Genomic DNA, 12,809 nt, shown 5'->3' with positions numbered 1-12,809 from the left:
ATTTCATTAGCTAATAAGTATGCATTGGGGTTTGCTGTATTCTGGAAATGATGTTCATCTCACATGCATATCTTTCATCATCATCATCATCATCATTATTCCCTATCATCTTCTACTTCTCAAAGGTTCTGTTTTTAAGAATTTCTCTCAATGCCATTATGAAAGATGCAAGATCTTCGATTTCCTCTTCCGCTTCAGTCAGAAAGTATAATATATTCAGATTGTTTGAATAATTGATCTCTTACCCTCCACCATCTTCTTTTTTTTTTTTTTTGGGTAGAACCCTCCACCATCAATAAGTGCGTTTTGGGTTCCTCTTTCTCTCGTAGAAGAAAAGAACTAGGTTGAGGTTGTAACATAGTTACCAGTTTAACCCAAGGGGTTAACGATCAACATCTCACAATTTAGATGTCATGAGTTCAACTTTCTTTATAGATAGCCTATTTATGTCACGAATTTGTATTTTAAGGGGTAAAACGCCTTAGGCCGTTATAGGTTTCGATTTTCACTATAATTTATAGTAAGAGAATTCTTTAAACGAGTTGAGCCGTGAGGACAAGTGGTTGTAAATTGTAATTCTATTCTCATATTGTCAATAAAGGAATTCTCATCTCACAATCTTGTGGAACCACATAAATCTTCATTTTGCGATGATTGTGGTTTTTTTTTTTTTTTTTTTTGTCTATTGTGTATTTGTTTTTTAGATTGTGATTAGATTTCAGTTTCTACATATATATATATATATATATGTTTGAGAAAATATTGAAAGGGGAGTAATGACAAGTCAATTTTAGTAAACCATGCATAAACTTGTAAGTGCATGCTGAAAATTACATTTCAGTACATAGACGTGCTCATTACTTGATTCCCAAATAACCAATAACACAGTTATTTTATTTTTGTAAGTCTTTATTGTAGAATTATGAGAAATGAAATTATAAAAAGTAAGGAAACATATGTTTTTTTGATGAAAAATCTCGATAAAAAACTGTGAATCTTATAGATTATCTATAGCTCTAGGAAAATAATCCTTTTCAATTCCTTAAAAATGTGTATTGCAGCAGTGCTAGGTGAAGATATCGACGCCTGGCAACTCGGACATCCAACGGTTCAAGCTCATTGATTTCTGTTGTGTTCAAACCAATGGATGTCCGAACTGCTAGGTATCGACATCTCCACCTAACACTACCACACTGTACACTTTTAGGAATTGAAGAAGATTAAAATCCATAGCTCGATGTTATTTAACCATAATGCTTAAATTACAAATAAAGTTTTTTTTAAAAATATTATTTATAACAAATATTAAAAAATATAGTTTTAAAAAAATTTGAAAATATTAACGAAATAATGTTTATGTCTGACAAAGAATTAATACTATTAAAAACCTCCTCCTTACAGGTAACTAGGAGATCATATGAATCATAATGACAACCACCACATAGATCCATTTGATTATAGATAGATGGATTGTGTAATCCATGCATAGGCTTATGGAGATTTAAGCTAGCATGTAGCAACACACTATTAAATTATTAATTATATCAAGGTAATTAAAAAAGAAAAGAAAAGGAGTCAAAATGCAACTATAACTAGTCAAAATAATTAATGGGGTCCCGTAATTAATTAGTGATGCCCCCCATTAATAAATTGTTGGATTTATTATTGATAAATGTTGGCGTAGAAAGTCGAGCCGTGAAATCATTAATGAGTTTGAAGTTTGAACCCAATACCATGGAAAGGTAATAAGTCCACAACTGAAATCAAGCTATCCTATTTTTTATTTAAAATTGTGATTTAACTGTTCTTAATGGATGTGGTACTCGGATCGAACTTTAATTTTGAACTGAATCCAGAACATGGTTTTAGTGCACATATCGTATCGTGTATTGGTCATTTACATAACTGATATGATATCATATTGATGGTATCGGAACAGATCGATAGATTTATCCCTGACTATTCATCTGGACTAATAAGGTGTTTTCTATCTTTGCCATTGTATGTCCCTTGTTTTTTAAGGTGTGTTTTTTGGATCTTTCATCACCTTCAGTTTTCTGTCCGACCCAGTTCTTTAGTTCTTCTAACAAAGGGGATTGGAATGACCACTCTACCACTGCGTAAACACTCTGTCTGGATGAGTCCATCACCCCTATTAGAACAACTGGGAAACTGGGCCGGCAAAAGACTGGAGGAGATAATTTTTCGTGCTTTTCTTTGTCCATTTGTTTCTGTTTTTTATTTGGCATACATTCCTTTGCATTTAGATATATTTTGTCTTTGTATTTCTTTTAGATTTTGGTTAGGATTTGCTTTTAGGGATTCGATTCTGTTTTCGGTTACATATTCCTTGCTTCACTCTAGGTTTTCTGGTTCTTGTATGATTTGTGTTCGTATTATTTTCAGACTTGGTTAAGGTTTGATTTTATTTTTTCGATTTTCATTTATATATATATATATTTTTCACTTTAGTGTTTTTGAATCTATGTGAGTCTAGCCTTGGTGCAACGGTTAAGTTGCGTTATTGATAATTCGTTCACACTCATGATTACCTCATTCAAATCAACAACCTAACATAATAATCTTGACATATAATTAGTATAGTTTTAAGAAATTGACTCTAGTTTTCTTCTGATTGTCAAATAAATAAAATAAGAAGATGGATTGATCTTTCTTATGACACTATTATTGTTTTAAAAAAAATCTTTGAAGCATCGGACTATAAAAGAAAGGGACTGAGTTTTCCTTCATCCATGGTAAAATGACAATCTCTTAATCCACGGGTTCTCTGCTTGAAAAGGACTTATAGAATGTATTTTGGATAGGGCTGCAATAGGGTCAGGTTGGGCACTTGGGTTGGGTTGGGGTGGTTGGGCTTTTTGAAACCCCAGGCCAACCCTGAGTCCCCTTAGTTGGGCCCAGGCCCGGCCCGACCCTGACTCAGGGTTTGGAAAATCCAACCCTAACCCGCCCTCAAGGAGAGATCCATGGACTGGATTGACCTTGATTGGCCCTGATCATGGAGTGGGGGAAGGGAGAGATCCATGGACTGGACTGAGTTGGCCTGGATCGGGGAGAAAATTATCATTTTTACATAAAATAACACTATAATAAAATATAGGATAAATTACATGTCACCCCTTGGTTTTCAAACGAAAATCAGATAACCCCATGATTTTTGAAAAAACTCAAATCACCCCTGGTTTAGACCCCAATATGACAAATTAGTCCCTATTGTTAGTTTTATGCTGTTAAGTGATGATGTCAGCCAATTAAATAAATTTAAATCCCTAAACTACCCTTGACCAATGTTGAAGATGAAGGAAGGGTAGTATTGTAAATTTAATTCTAATGTTTTATTACAAGGGTAAAATAATCCTTTCACACCAATAACTAACAGCAAACTAAGACCGTTACTGTAAAGGGGGTGATTTGAGTTTCGTTTGAAAATGAGAGGGTGACATGTAATTTACCCTAAAATATATTAGCTTCAGATATAATATATTATATAACAAATATGTGTGACATTTAAAGTTTATAATATAAATAATATATCAATATATATTTTATAATATAACTTAAAATAGGATCGGGCTGGCCGAACCGGTCTCAACCCTAGCCCAACTCGACCCTGACTCAGGTCTAGAAATTTCTAATCCTGACCCGCCCTCAGGGCTAAGTATCTCAGCCCAAACTTGAGCTCAAGGCGGGCTAGGGCGGGTCGGGGCGACCAAACTTGCACGCCTAATTTTGGACTTTCGACAATAAAGGGGAGAGGTAATGATGAGACCACCATTCCAAGAGTCTCATTAGAGCGTCACAAACTATGGTCCCCAAGAAAACTTTCACCTTAAAACAAACAGGAGGAAGAGTTCTATGCATAATGGATATTAGTTATTTGGTGGAACAATGGATCAAAGCCGGGAATTAATGGCCCCAATTGTGTCCATTTCCATTTTAAGGATAGAGGTTTCTCAAACCCATGGTTCAGACTTCGGATGGTATCCAAGGGAATAGGGGAACAATGAGCTATTTATCAACTTCGTACTATGATGGGGGAAGGTTTACCAAAAAAAAAAAAAAAAAACTATGATGGGGAGGGGACCAGAACATTTGTTCTAAACTCTTTCTGTGGAATCCCTTTGTTGATTGTCCTAGGCCCATTTATGTGGTCCAAGATTCTAAACCGTAGATTTTACCTTTTCAGAAATGGGAACTCACAGATGGACCTTTTGATTTTAATGGTCCCACGAAGATCTCCAAGGTCCACCACCTACGTATAAACCAACTAAAGGTAAAAGGAAGGTGATATACTGATATTGTGATCTGATGGATGGGCTTGGCATTTTGTTCAAAACTCACTGGAGAATATACTCTATTTCTGTATGGGTGCTGCAGACTATGGACCTCAAATTGTACGAGTTGGGCTCACGTTCACGTACGTGAGCGGCTCACAGCCGTCAAGATGGAATCCACACTGTGGGACCCACATGGGGTGGATTCCCCCTTGACGTCTGTGAGCCGTTCTCGTACACTCATGTACGTGAACGTGAGCTGGACTCAAATTGTGCTCACTCTGTCCTTGGGCCCAGACCATCGACCAATAAACCCAACCCACTAATCGGAGTAGATTCAGACTCAAAGGAGGCTTGGCTGGTAGGCCTAGCCCAAGCTTTTGCTCCTTCGGCTCAATCTAGAATAAATCATGTTTGGATATCAGTTGCTACCAAACGACGTCATCTAAGCTGTTTCGGTTTAACCATATTACCCGTAGGGAAGAGTTGGCTCGCTGGGACTCTGGGAGGTGTGTCTCGGCCAAGCTCCCAATCATGAGAGAAAGAAAAGAACCAGAGCCACCCAAGGAGACCTCCGTCACCACTGTAGAGCCATCCAAGAAAACCACCACCTCCATCCTCCGCCGTCTGATAGAGCTAGACACGGCGTGGTCCCTCCACATCCACACAATATGCCAGCCCTTCCCCCGTTCCGTCCTCAAAACCCTAGAAATCTCCGGCGATGGCCGCTTCTGGTTTCCCATTCCAGTGGCCCTCTTCTTCTCTCCTGTGGCCTCTAAATCCAATCAACTTGGCTCCATCCTTATCGGTCTCTTCATTGGATTTCTCCTCGACCTTGCCTTGGTTGGCCTGATCAAGTATCTTATCCGTCGACCTCGCCCCGTCTACAACAAGGGAATGCATTTGACGGTCTCCGTTGATCACTGGTCTTTCCCCAGTGGCCATTCTTCTAGGGTTTCCTTCATCGCCGCCTTCTTGTACTTCTCCGCGGCTTCCATCGGTGAGGCACTGGTTCAGCTAACAGCTTCTGGCGACGAATTCGTTAGTCGGTGGATCGATTCTGAAAGTAAGACCATTCAACTCTTCATCTTGGCTGTGTGTTTGTGGTCTGCTGCTACATCGGTATCTAGGATTTTGCTTGGCCGGCATTTTGTTTTTGATGTCACTGCCGGCGCTTGTTTGGGCGTTCTTGAAGCTTTAATAGTGATTAAATTGTTCAAGTTTTAGATTCATTGGAAAATGGATAATGGATATCCCTTTTGTAATTTATGCCCCTTCAGCCAAAAATTTTGTATGTCGTCAAGAATCTGTGTAGTGGTAGTTAATAATGTTTATTATTGCTTTCTTATGTTTATGTGTCACTGCATTGACTTCACTTGTTTTTCTCCTTCTCTTATTGGGTGGCTGTTCATTAGTTAATGTGTTGGTTCAAGGGTTTCTCAGTATTGACTATTAGGTTGAAGTGACAACGGAGTGAACATGATTTCTGGTTGCTAACTTTACTTTATTATGTCTTCAGGAAACCACATACTTTTTTTCCCGTAAGATTTAGGCTAAGGGTCTGAAAGGTTGATATGTATTGGGTTGCATATATGACTTGAAAATAGATGCTAGTACAGGGTTTATGATTTTTTTTTGGGGGGTAGAAAGAGGGTTTATGATTTTAGGATGCTTGTTATCAAGTTAAGTTGATGCACAGGTTAAAGGTTCAGTTGGGAAAGAAAGCATGAGTACCGGAAGGTAAGCCGCATTAGGGCTGTAAAAATTTCTAAAACGGCATATCTGTGCAGCAGAGGAGGGAAAATGAAATCCTAGATGTTTCCTAGGTCTGGATTTGATCTGAGGTTTGCCTTTTCCTGTGAGCTATTGAAAGGGAACATTTAATCTGATGGAATGCTAGGCCTTCTAGAGGAGAAAATTAAGCATTGTGACTATGAGTCAATTATAAGAAGGTTTCTGGGAAATAGGTGTACAATTTGCACAGCATAGAATAAATGCTCAAGTATCTTTGGTTGGTATTTCATCCTATACCGTTAGGAAGGTCAGGATCTGGTGTGAAGTCATGGGACTGGCTCAAACGCTTTATTTTACCTGTAATTTTCTCTGTTTATCATTGTGGTTCCAGTATGTCGTTCTGAGAACCGATGGGCATTGGTTAAAGGGATACCATCACCCTCTACCTTGTCATTTGGCCTTGGAAGCGTTAAATTTCTGTTGAAGGCTGACTTGAGCCTGCACGATGCTTTGTGGTGCCAAACAATGATTCATGTCTCTCACTGGCAGTCTATTATGCTTAGATATTCTGATCAGAAAATCCTTTACTTGATGCTTTTCCTACTTTGTTTGGAGGTGTATTGGGCCCTAGGATAAATTTCCACCATAGGATCATGTTTGGTGTGAGAGGAATGGCTCCTAGCCTCTGTTCTTAGCTGTAGGGTTGGTCATTTCCCCTCCAAACACCTTAGCTATCCTCTTGGTTCAAGATACAAATCGGCAGAATTTTGAATATTGTGCTTGCAAAGTGTTGGCAATTGGCAACTCCAAAGGGGTTATCTCTCTAAGGGTGCCAAGTCAGTTTCTTTTAGGGGTGTCAATGGGTCGGGTTGGGCCGGGCTTGCCCTAAACCCTAACCCAACCCTCGGGGCCTTAGCCTAAACCCTAACCCAACCCAACACTGGTAGGGCCTAAGAAACCCTCAACCCGATCCGACCCTGCCAGGGTTTTCCCTGACCCGACCCGGCCCTGATTAACCCTGATAGGGTCGGGCAGGGTCGGGTTGACCCTGATTGACCCTGTCTAAGAGAGGATAATAATCCCATTTTCTCTTCCTTTTTAGAGTTCTATACTAATATAATATCAAGAAAAAAAGTCAAATCAAAGAATCTACACAAAAACCTACTTGATTCTTGATCTGAAGCTTAAATTTGGTTCTCTGTAAAGCCTTCACCTAATTAAACGATGTACTACTGTACGTGACCATTTCAGTTTCTATAAGAACCACAAACACTTCTGCTCTTCTCTCTCTCTCTCTCTCCCCCCTTGGTCCCTCCTTAACCCTATATCTGTGTGTGGTCATCTTTGTCCGTCCTGCTTCCTTTTAGCCAGCAATTGATCAGTAGAAAAACCAATATGAAGAAGATAGATCAGAAGAGAAGAATCGATGGGATCGGTTGGATTGCCATCAGTTACAGAGAAGAAAACAAAGCCAATCTACAACCCTGCGATTTTTTATTGTAGTTCTCAAATCTCTCAATCTCAAGACCAGAAAACGTAGGGAAAATGCTGTTTTTCAAATATCTATGGGGTAGATTGATCCAATAAACAAAAGAACTAGTTTTGGGCGAGAAAAATCAGATCTAACGTAAAGAGATACCTGTGTTTCCGTTGAGAAGGATCCAAGAGACTCAATTGCTTTGATCTGCAGAGAGGAAGTCTTGATCGTCAAGAGAATCGGAGCAGGAAAGGAGGAAGAGGAAGGCACAAGCGGCAAAGTGTCGAGCTCTGAAATGCGATTCTTACTTCTTAGGGTTTAGCCATCTCTATTCTCTAAGGGGTTTTTTGTCTTTTCCTTGATAATATATACATTAATATATACCTATAACTAATACAGGGTAGGGTCGGGTAGGGCCGGGCCAGGCTAAGCCCGAGGTCTTATCCCGAACCCGACCCGACCAGGGTCAGACTAAAATTCAACCCTAACCCGCCCTTCGGGCCGACAGATCAGGGTCGGGTCCAGGTCGGGCTCAGGGCAGGTTCGGGCGGGTTCAGGCCAGCCGGGCATTATTGACACCCCTAGTTTCTTTACTCGGTCATTAGTGTACATAAAATTCGAGACTTTGCTTAGTGATTTCCTAGGGAAAGTACTCAACAATTCCAGTAAATTCCACTCCAGTGGTTGTAATGATGTTTGCAATTCTAAACCTGTTGATGGGTTAGGATTATATCTGGTTCTTGACAAGGTAGTTGGAGATTGTTCGTTGGGGAACTCCATGGAGGAGAATTATTTGGGCCTGGTATTGAAGTGGAAAGGGACGGGACGGGTGGGAGGCGCTGGGAGTTTGGAATGGAAGAGTGCAGAATCATCGTCTTTTCAGCCGTGCCTTTTTTGGAGCAGTGTGACTGAGCAGGTCATGTTCTAGCTCATTGTAAAGATATGTATGACTAGTAGCTCCCTATCCTATTCCTATCTCGGGAGACTCAAAGGGGCTCCTCTCAATTTGGCATGCACAAGGCTTGACCAGGCATCGCTGAATCCTATTTAACATGCTTCCTCATGCTCTTGCTTGGTCTGAATGGAACCTATGGATTTTTAAAGATCAGCACAGAACTAATAATTGAACTCGGGATTGCATCAATAGTCCTCAAGACCTCATGTGAGATTTTTTTACCTTTTCAAACAAATTTAAAACCTTATTTTTGACACGTGGTGATGTTGGATTGAGTTGAAAATTAACACACTGAGTAGATAAGTATGTAGATGGTACATTCAAAAAGTTCATACGCCATTGAACCTACTGTATGGCAGCAATGGTATTGCTACTGATGGCTTCCAATCCTGTTGATGCTGGAAACCTGGTTGGCTCAAGCTGGGTCACACACAGGTACACTATGACAGACCCATCTCCTTGGTTGGGCTAGGGTTAAGTGGTTTACAAGTTTTCTGCTTAGCTTTGCAGCCTATGTCTGAACAGGTGAGGCAGATGTTGAAATTTCCCAGCATGAGAAGGATAAGCTGGGCTAGGGCTTGAGCTGGCCATTGGGTTTTCAAAACTCATCCCACCTGAGTTGCATCCATAGGTAGGATGGCTAATTGCTCAACCTAAAACCAACCCATTTTATTAATTGGGTTGGAAAAGTTACAGATTGTTAGGTTGGTTTCAGACCTTGTTTGAAGGATTGGTTGGGATAGGCACTAATTAAACTACCTAAGCCGATTAATAGTCAGTTTTTCTAGACTTGATTAATAGTCGGTTTTTCTAGTTGGTCTTTGGATAATGGAAGATTGCCATCCGAGATGGAAGTCTTGAACTACTTTTCCTTCTTTCAAATACTTACTGCACAGATTATGAGAACCCCATGTTGATTACTCATCACTGATCAGAAAGGTAAGTTAATTTTTCTGTCCTATTTTACGGGGTTCCTGATGCCAAGGAATCTCATGCGACATGTTCATATTAGGTTGTCAAGGACCTGTTTCACATACTCTCTGAGGTTTGACAAAATCCAATATGGCCATTTACTATTGGCGGTTGACAGACAATACTTCATTCTAAAAAGTTTTAGTACTTTGACAAGATATCTATCCTATTTGGAACAAACCTAAGATCTTGTTAAACCTGTCCAGGTGAATCCTTATGTCCAAATCATAGAAAGCTTCACCTATATCTTTCATATCAAAATTATAGCTACTAGTGACCATAAAATGTTTGCCCCTTATAGTACATGGTCGATAATATCTTTATACCATTCCTTGATATGATATGCATGCCATCTGAACGGGTCGACCAAGGGATTGGCTGAAGGAAGACCGTCCCCTTTTATTTCAATCTGGTTTGAAGTTGGTTGTTACTGTAATGAATAGTGTAGTACAACTTCCCTGGTATTTTGATGTTACTATCGTTAAGAGTATGGCATCTCCTGTGCCTTAGACACTTGGATTTCATATCCTATGGAAATAAAATTGTGAAGGTAGCAGCGAACTTAAAGCAACCGCAATGGTTTCTTAGTCTTCAGGATATTTCTTTTGATGTTAGACTTTCTTTATTTTGAGTAGGGTTGCCACAAAGTACAGCTTTGAAAAAAGTTGAATGGCAAAATAAGATCACTCTATTTGATGATAGTTTGGCATTGTCTGTATTATGATTTCATTAGGTATTTTTTCGATTTTTCATTACAAGGTTTGTATGGAAATATCTCTTGTATGTGGAGGATTAGAGGTCAGGCCTACATCTCTCACTCCACAATAGGTTGTAATCTTTGCTTTTATGTAAATAAAATCTGCAAAGTTCCACGGTTGAAAGGGGGAATTTTGTTTTTAATGAGCTATGCAATTAACGTATAATTAAGAAAGATATGTTATAATCTGCAATATATAACAAAGTTTAGATTAAAATCAAAGATATGATGGAATAAATAATAGGGCCATCAGTTACATATCTAACTATGCACGTTGTTGCTTGCTCTCACTCAAACAAAACACATTATTGAAACGTACTATTCCCTCTCACACAAGAAAAACACAAAACCCCCCAAATAGTATGATCTGATGAGATCGATTTATGTAGCCCCTACATTGCATGCAATTGTTCCATTGTATCATAAAGCTGTTCTGGCTTTGCATAATCAAGCTTAGTTATCTGTTTCCCATCCTTCATGAACAAGAAAGCCGGAGCTGCTTCCACTTTCATTGCATTAGCAAGAGACTGCAAGTGCCAAAGTTGTCATAATTAAGTTAAATCATCAGGAAGAAAAAGATTAATATCAGCAATATATAGAAAGGGAACTAGCTACTTTCTTGATGATACACACCTCGAAGTGTCGCATGTCCAGCTGGAGTACTTTGACACTGGGGTACTCCATTGCCAAATCCCTCACTGTCGGGGATAGCTTGTGCGCTGGCCCACTCCATGGAGCCGTGAAGAAGGCCATCACCTGCAACAAAAATAACCCATGTATAATTAGGATTTGAAACTTAACCTGAGACATGCCCTTCATCAAAAGGGATCGAGGTTAAACTTTCATATATTTTTTTTCCCTTTCATTTGTTCTTTTTCCCTGAAAAACGAGAACAAATCATGTTTTCACTTGGGAGATTGCTTAGTAAATTCAGCAATTAGATGTGGCTATATCCTCTGTAGAGATATGGAAAAAGGAGAAAAATTGAGAGCCCTATAACTAAAATTGGATTCCCGGAGAATTATTTTCCATGAAGACTTTGTTTGAAGGAGATTCTGACCGATCCAACATCTCAGTTCTTGCAGGCACTGAGATGAATATAAAATTAAAACCTGGAAAAAACTTGAAAACAGGGATTCGATTGAAGAGAGGAAAGGGTACCTTGCCAGAATTCATATGGTTTTCCCAGTCGGTGAGGTTGGAACAGATGATCACTTGCCCTGCCATTTTCTCTTCTCTTCTCACTTTCCAAGCTTTAATAAACGTCAGAAAACAAGTAAACAGCTAAAATTAAGCACCAGAGTTATGGAGAAGTGGAACTAGAAGTCACATATATATATATATACATGTTAGTGTGTAGGAAGAAAAGTGGAAAAGCAAATGCTAAGGGTTTTAAGTGTATACCAGATAAGAGAATAATTTAAAGGTTGCGATATGTTACCAGGAAACTTCCTGCAACCCGGGTAACAGCAAAATTTATTCCTGGACTCTCAATCAATGACTTTTTCGATTCATTTTTTATCCATTCATATCAAAATTGATTTTTCATTGGACCGAGCTTTCCTCAAGCTACGGTGAAGAAGGAATTCCTTCATCAAAATTATTATTTTTTTTGGGTACGAATTCCTTCGTCAATTAATGTCATTATTGTACTTAGATGGGTGTTAATTAGGGGATTGTCAAGGACATTTCATACCTTCCAACAAATAAGAGAAAGTAATTATGATAATAGATTCGAGGGTGTTTTCTTCACCATGGATGAAGGGAAACCAACTCCTTGCCCATCACACGTCTTCTACACGATCAACATCACAAGTAGTCACATCTTTTTGTACCTGTGGTATAACCATGTAAAAGTATCATAAGGGTTTCTTTTGTAACAAAACACCGTTAATGTGCTTTTGGATGGTCGGTCAAAAAGTAATTGGTTTATGAGTTTCTAGGAAATAGAGGGAAAAGGTTTTAACATTCGAAGAAGGGCGGCCATGTGGGGACGGGGACGAGGAATAACAAGATTTCTAGCAGTATCCAATGGGGAAGAGTCGAACAAATAACCTCTCCCATGAACTTAGGACAGTGCTCTACTACAACTGGTAGCCACTGCCACGTTAAGAGACGTTTTATGTGTTTGAACCATTGGATATGATTAAATCATAAAATTTCATATCAAGTTAATCAACTCCTCACAAAAATGAAAAAGAAAAAGAGAGAAACTCGAAAAACCCTAGGATGGTGGGTGAACTCTACTCTATGGGTGGAGGAAAACTTTGTCCATGAAATTTTAACTTAGTTGGACAATTTATAATTTAAAATTATATTGGATTAGTCATTGAAGAGGTTACTTTCTTTGTTCATCGTTCTCTATTTTTCAACTTAATGTAACTTTTTTCTTTTTTTTTTAATAAAACTCAATGTAACTTAAAGTCCATGTATATATTACCAATTGGATATGTTTTTTTAACAGAGCCTGGAAATTTATTTTATTGGTCTAATCATACCAATCATAATTTATTCTAATAGATTATATTAATATGGGTCCTTCTATCCGTTACTATGCCCAGTGAAGTCTAATGCTTCACTATTTGTTTGTCATCTCATTGGTTAAATTTTTGCCCAAAA

General features: G+C 38.8%; 2 protein-coding genes across 2 annotated transcripts; one reads left to right on the top strand and one right to left on the bottom strand.

Moving 5' to 3' along the window:
- The first annotated feature begins 4,779 nt into the window (after positions 1-4,779).
- Positions 4,780-5,674, top strand: LOC122664796 (probable lipid phosphate phosphatase beta). The gene has a single exon (XM_043860774.1). The coding sequence runs from the start codon at positions 4,830-4,832 to the stop codon at positions 5,520-5,522; it is 693 nt and encodes a 230-aa protein (XP_043716709.1). The 5' UTR covers positions 4,780-4,829; the 3' UTR covers positions 5,523-5,674.
- Positions 5,675-10,452: 4,778 nt separating this feature from the next.
- LOC122665257 (thioredoxin H-type 1-like) lies at positions 10,453-11,487 on the bottom strand. The gene is made up of 3 exons (XM_043861356.1): positions 11,352-11,487; positions 10,824-10,946; positions 10,453-10,717 (listed from the first exon to the last, which is right to left on the bottom strand). Exons 1-3 carry the CDS (start codon positions 11,415-11,417, stop codon positions 10,583-10,585), a joined length of 324 nt encoding a protein of 107 aa, XP_043717291.1. The 5' UTR covers positions 11,418-11,487; the 3' UTR covers positions 10,453-10,582.
- Between the last annotated feature and the right edge of the window lie 1,322 nt (positions 11,488-12,809).

This window comes from Telopea speciosissima, chromosome 6, assembly GCF_018873765.1.
Source record: "Telopea speciosissima isolate NSW1024214 ecotype Mountain lineage chromosome 6, Tspe_v1, whole genome shotgun sequence".
Classification (NCBI taxonomy): domain Eukaryota; kingdom Viridiplantae; phylum Streptophyta; class Magnoliopsida; order Proteales; family Proteaceae; genus Telopea; species Telopea speciosissima.
This window is presented reverse-complemented; position numbering and strand designations above follow the sequence as displayed.

Bases quoted from the DNA above. Each gene is read 5' to 3' on its own strand.
- LOC122664796 (XM_043860774.1), top strand. From the start codon at position 4,830: ATGAGAGAAAGAAAAGAACCAGAGCCACCCAAGGAGACCTCCGTCACC.
- LOC122665257 (XM_043861356.1), bottom strand. From the start codon at position 11,417: ATGGCAGGGCAAGTGATCATCTGTTCCAACCTCACCGACTGGGAAAAC. The intron at 10,947-11,351 runs GTACCCTTTCCT...TTTTTGTTGCAG, and splicing joins ACCATATGAATTCTGGCAAG to GTGATGGCCTTCTTCACGGC. The intron at 10,718-10,823 runs GTGTGTATCATC...TGGCACTTGCAG, and splicing joins TGGACATGCGACACTTCGAG to TCTCTTGCTAATGCAATGAA.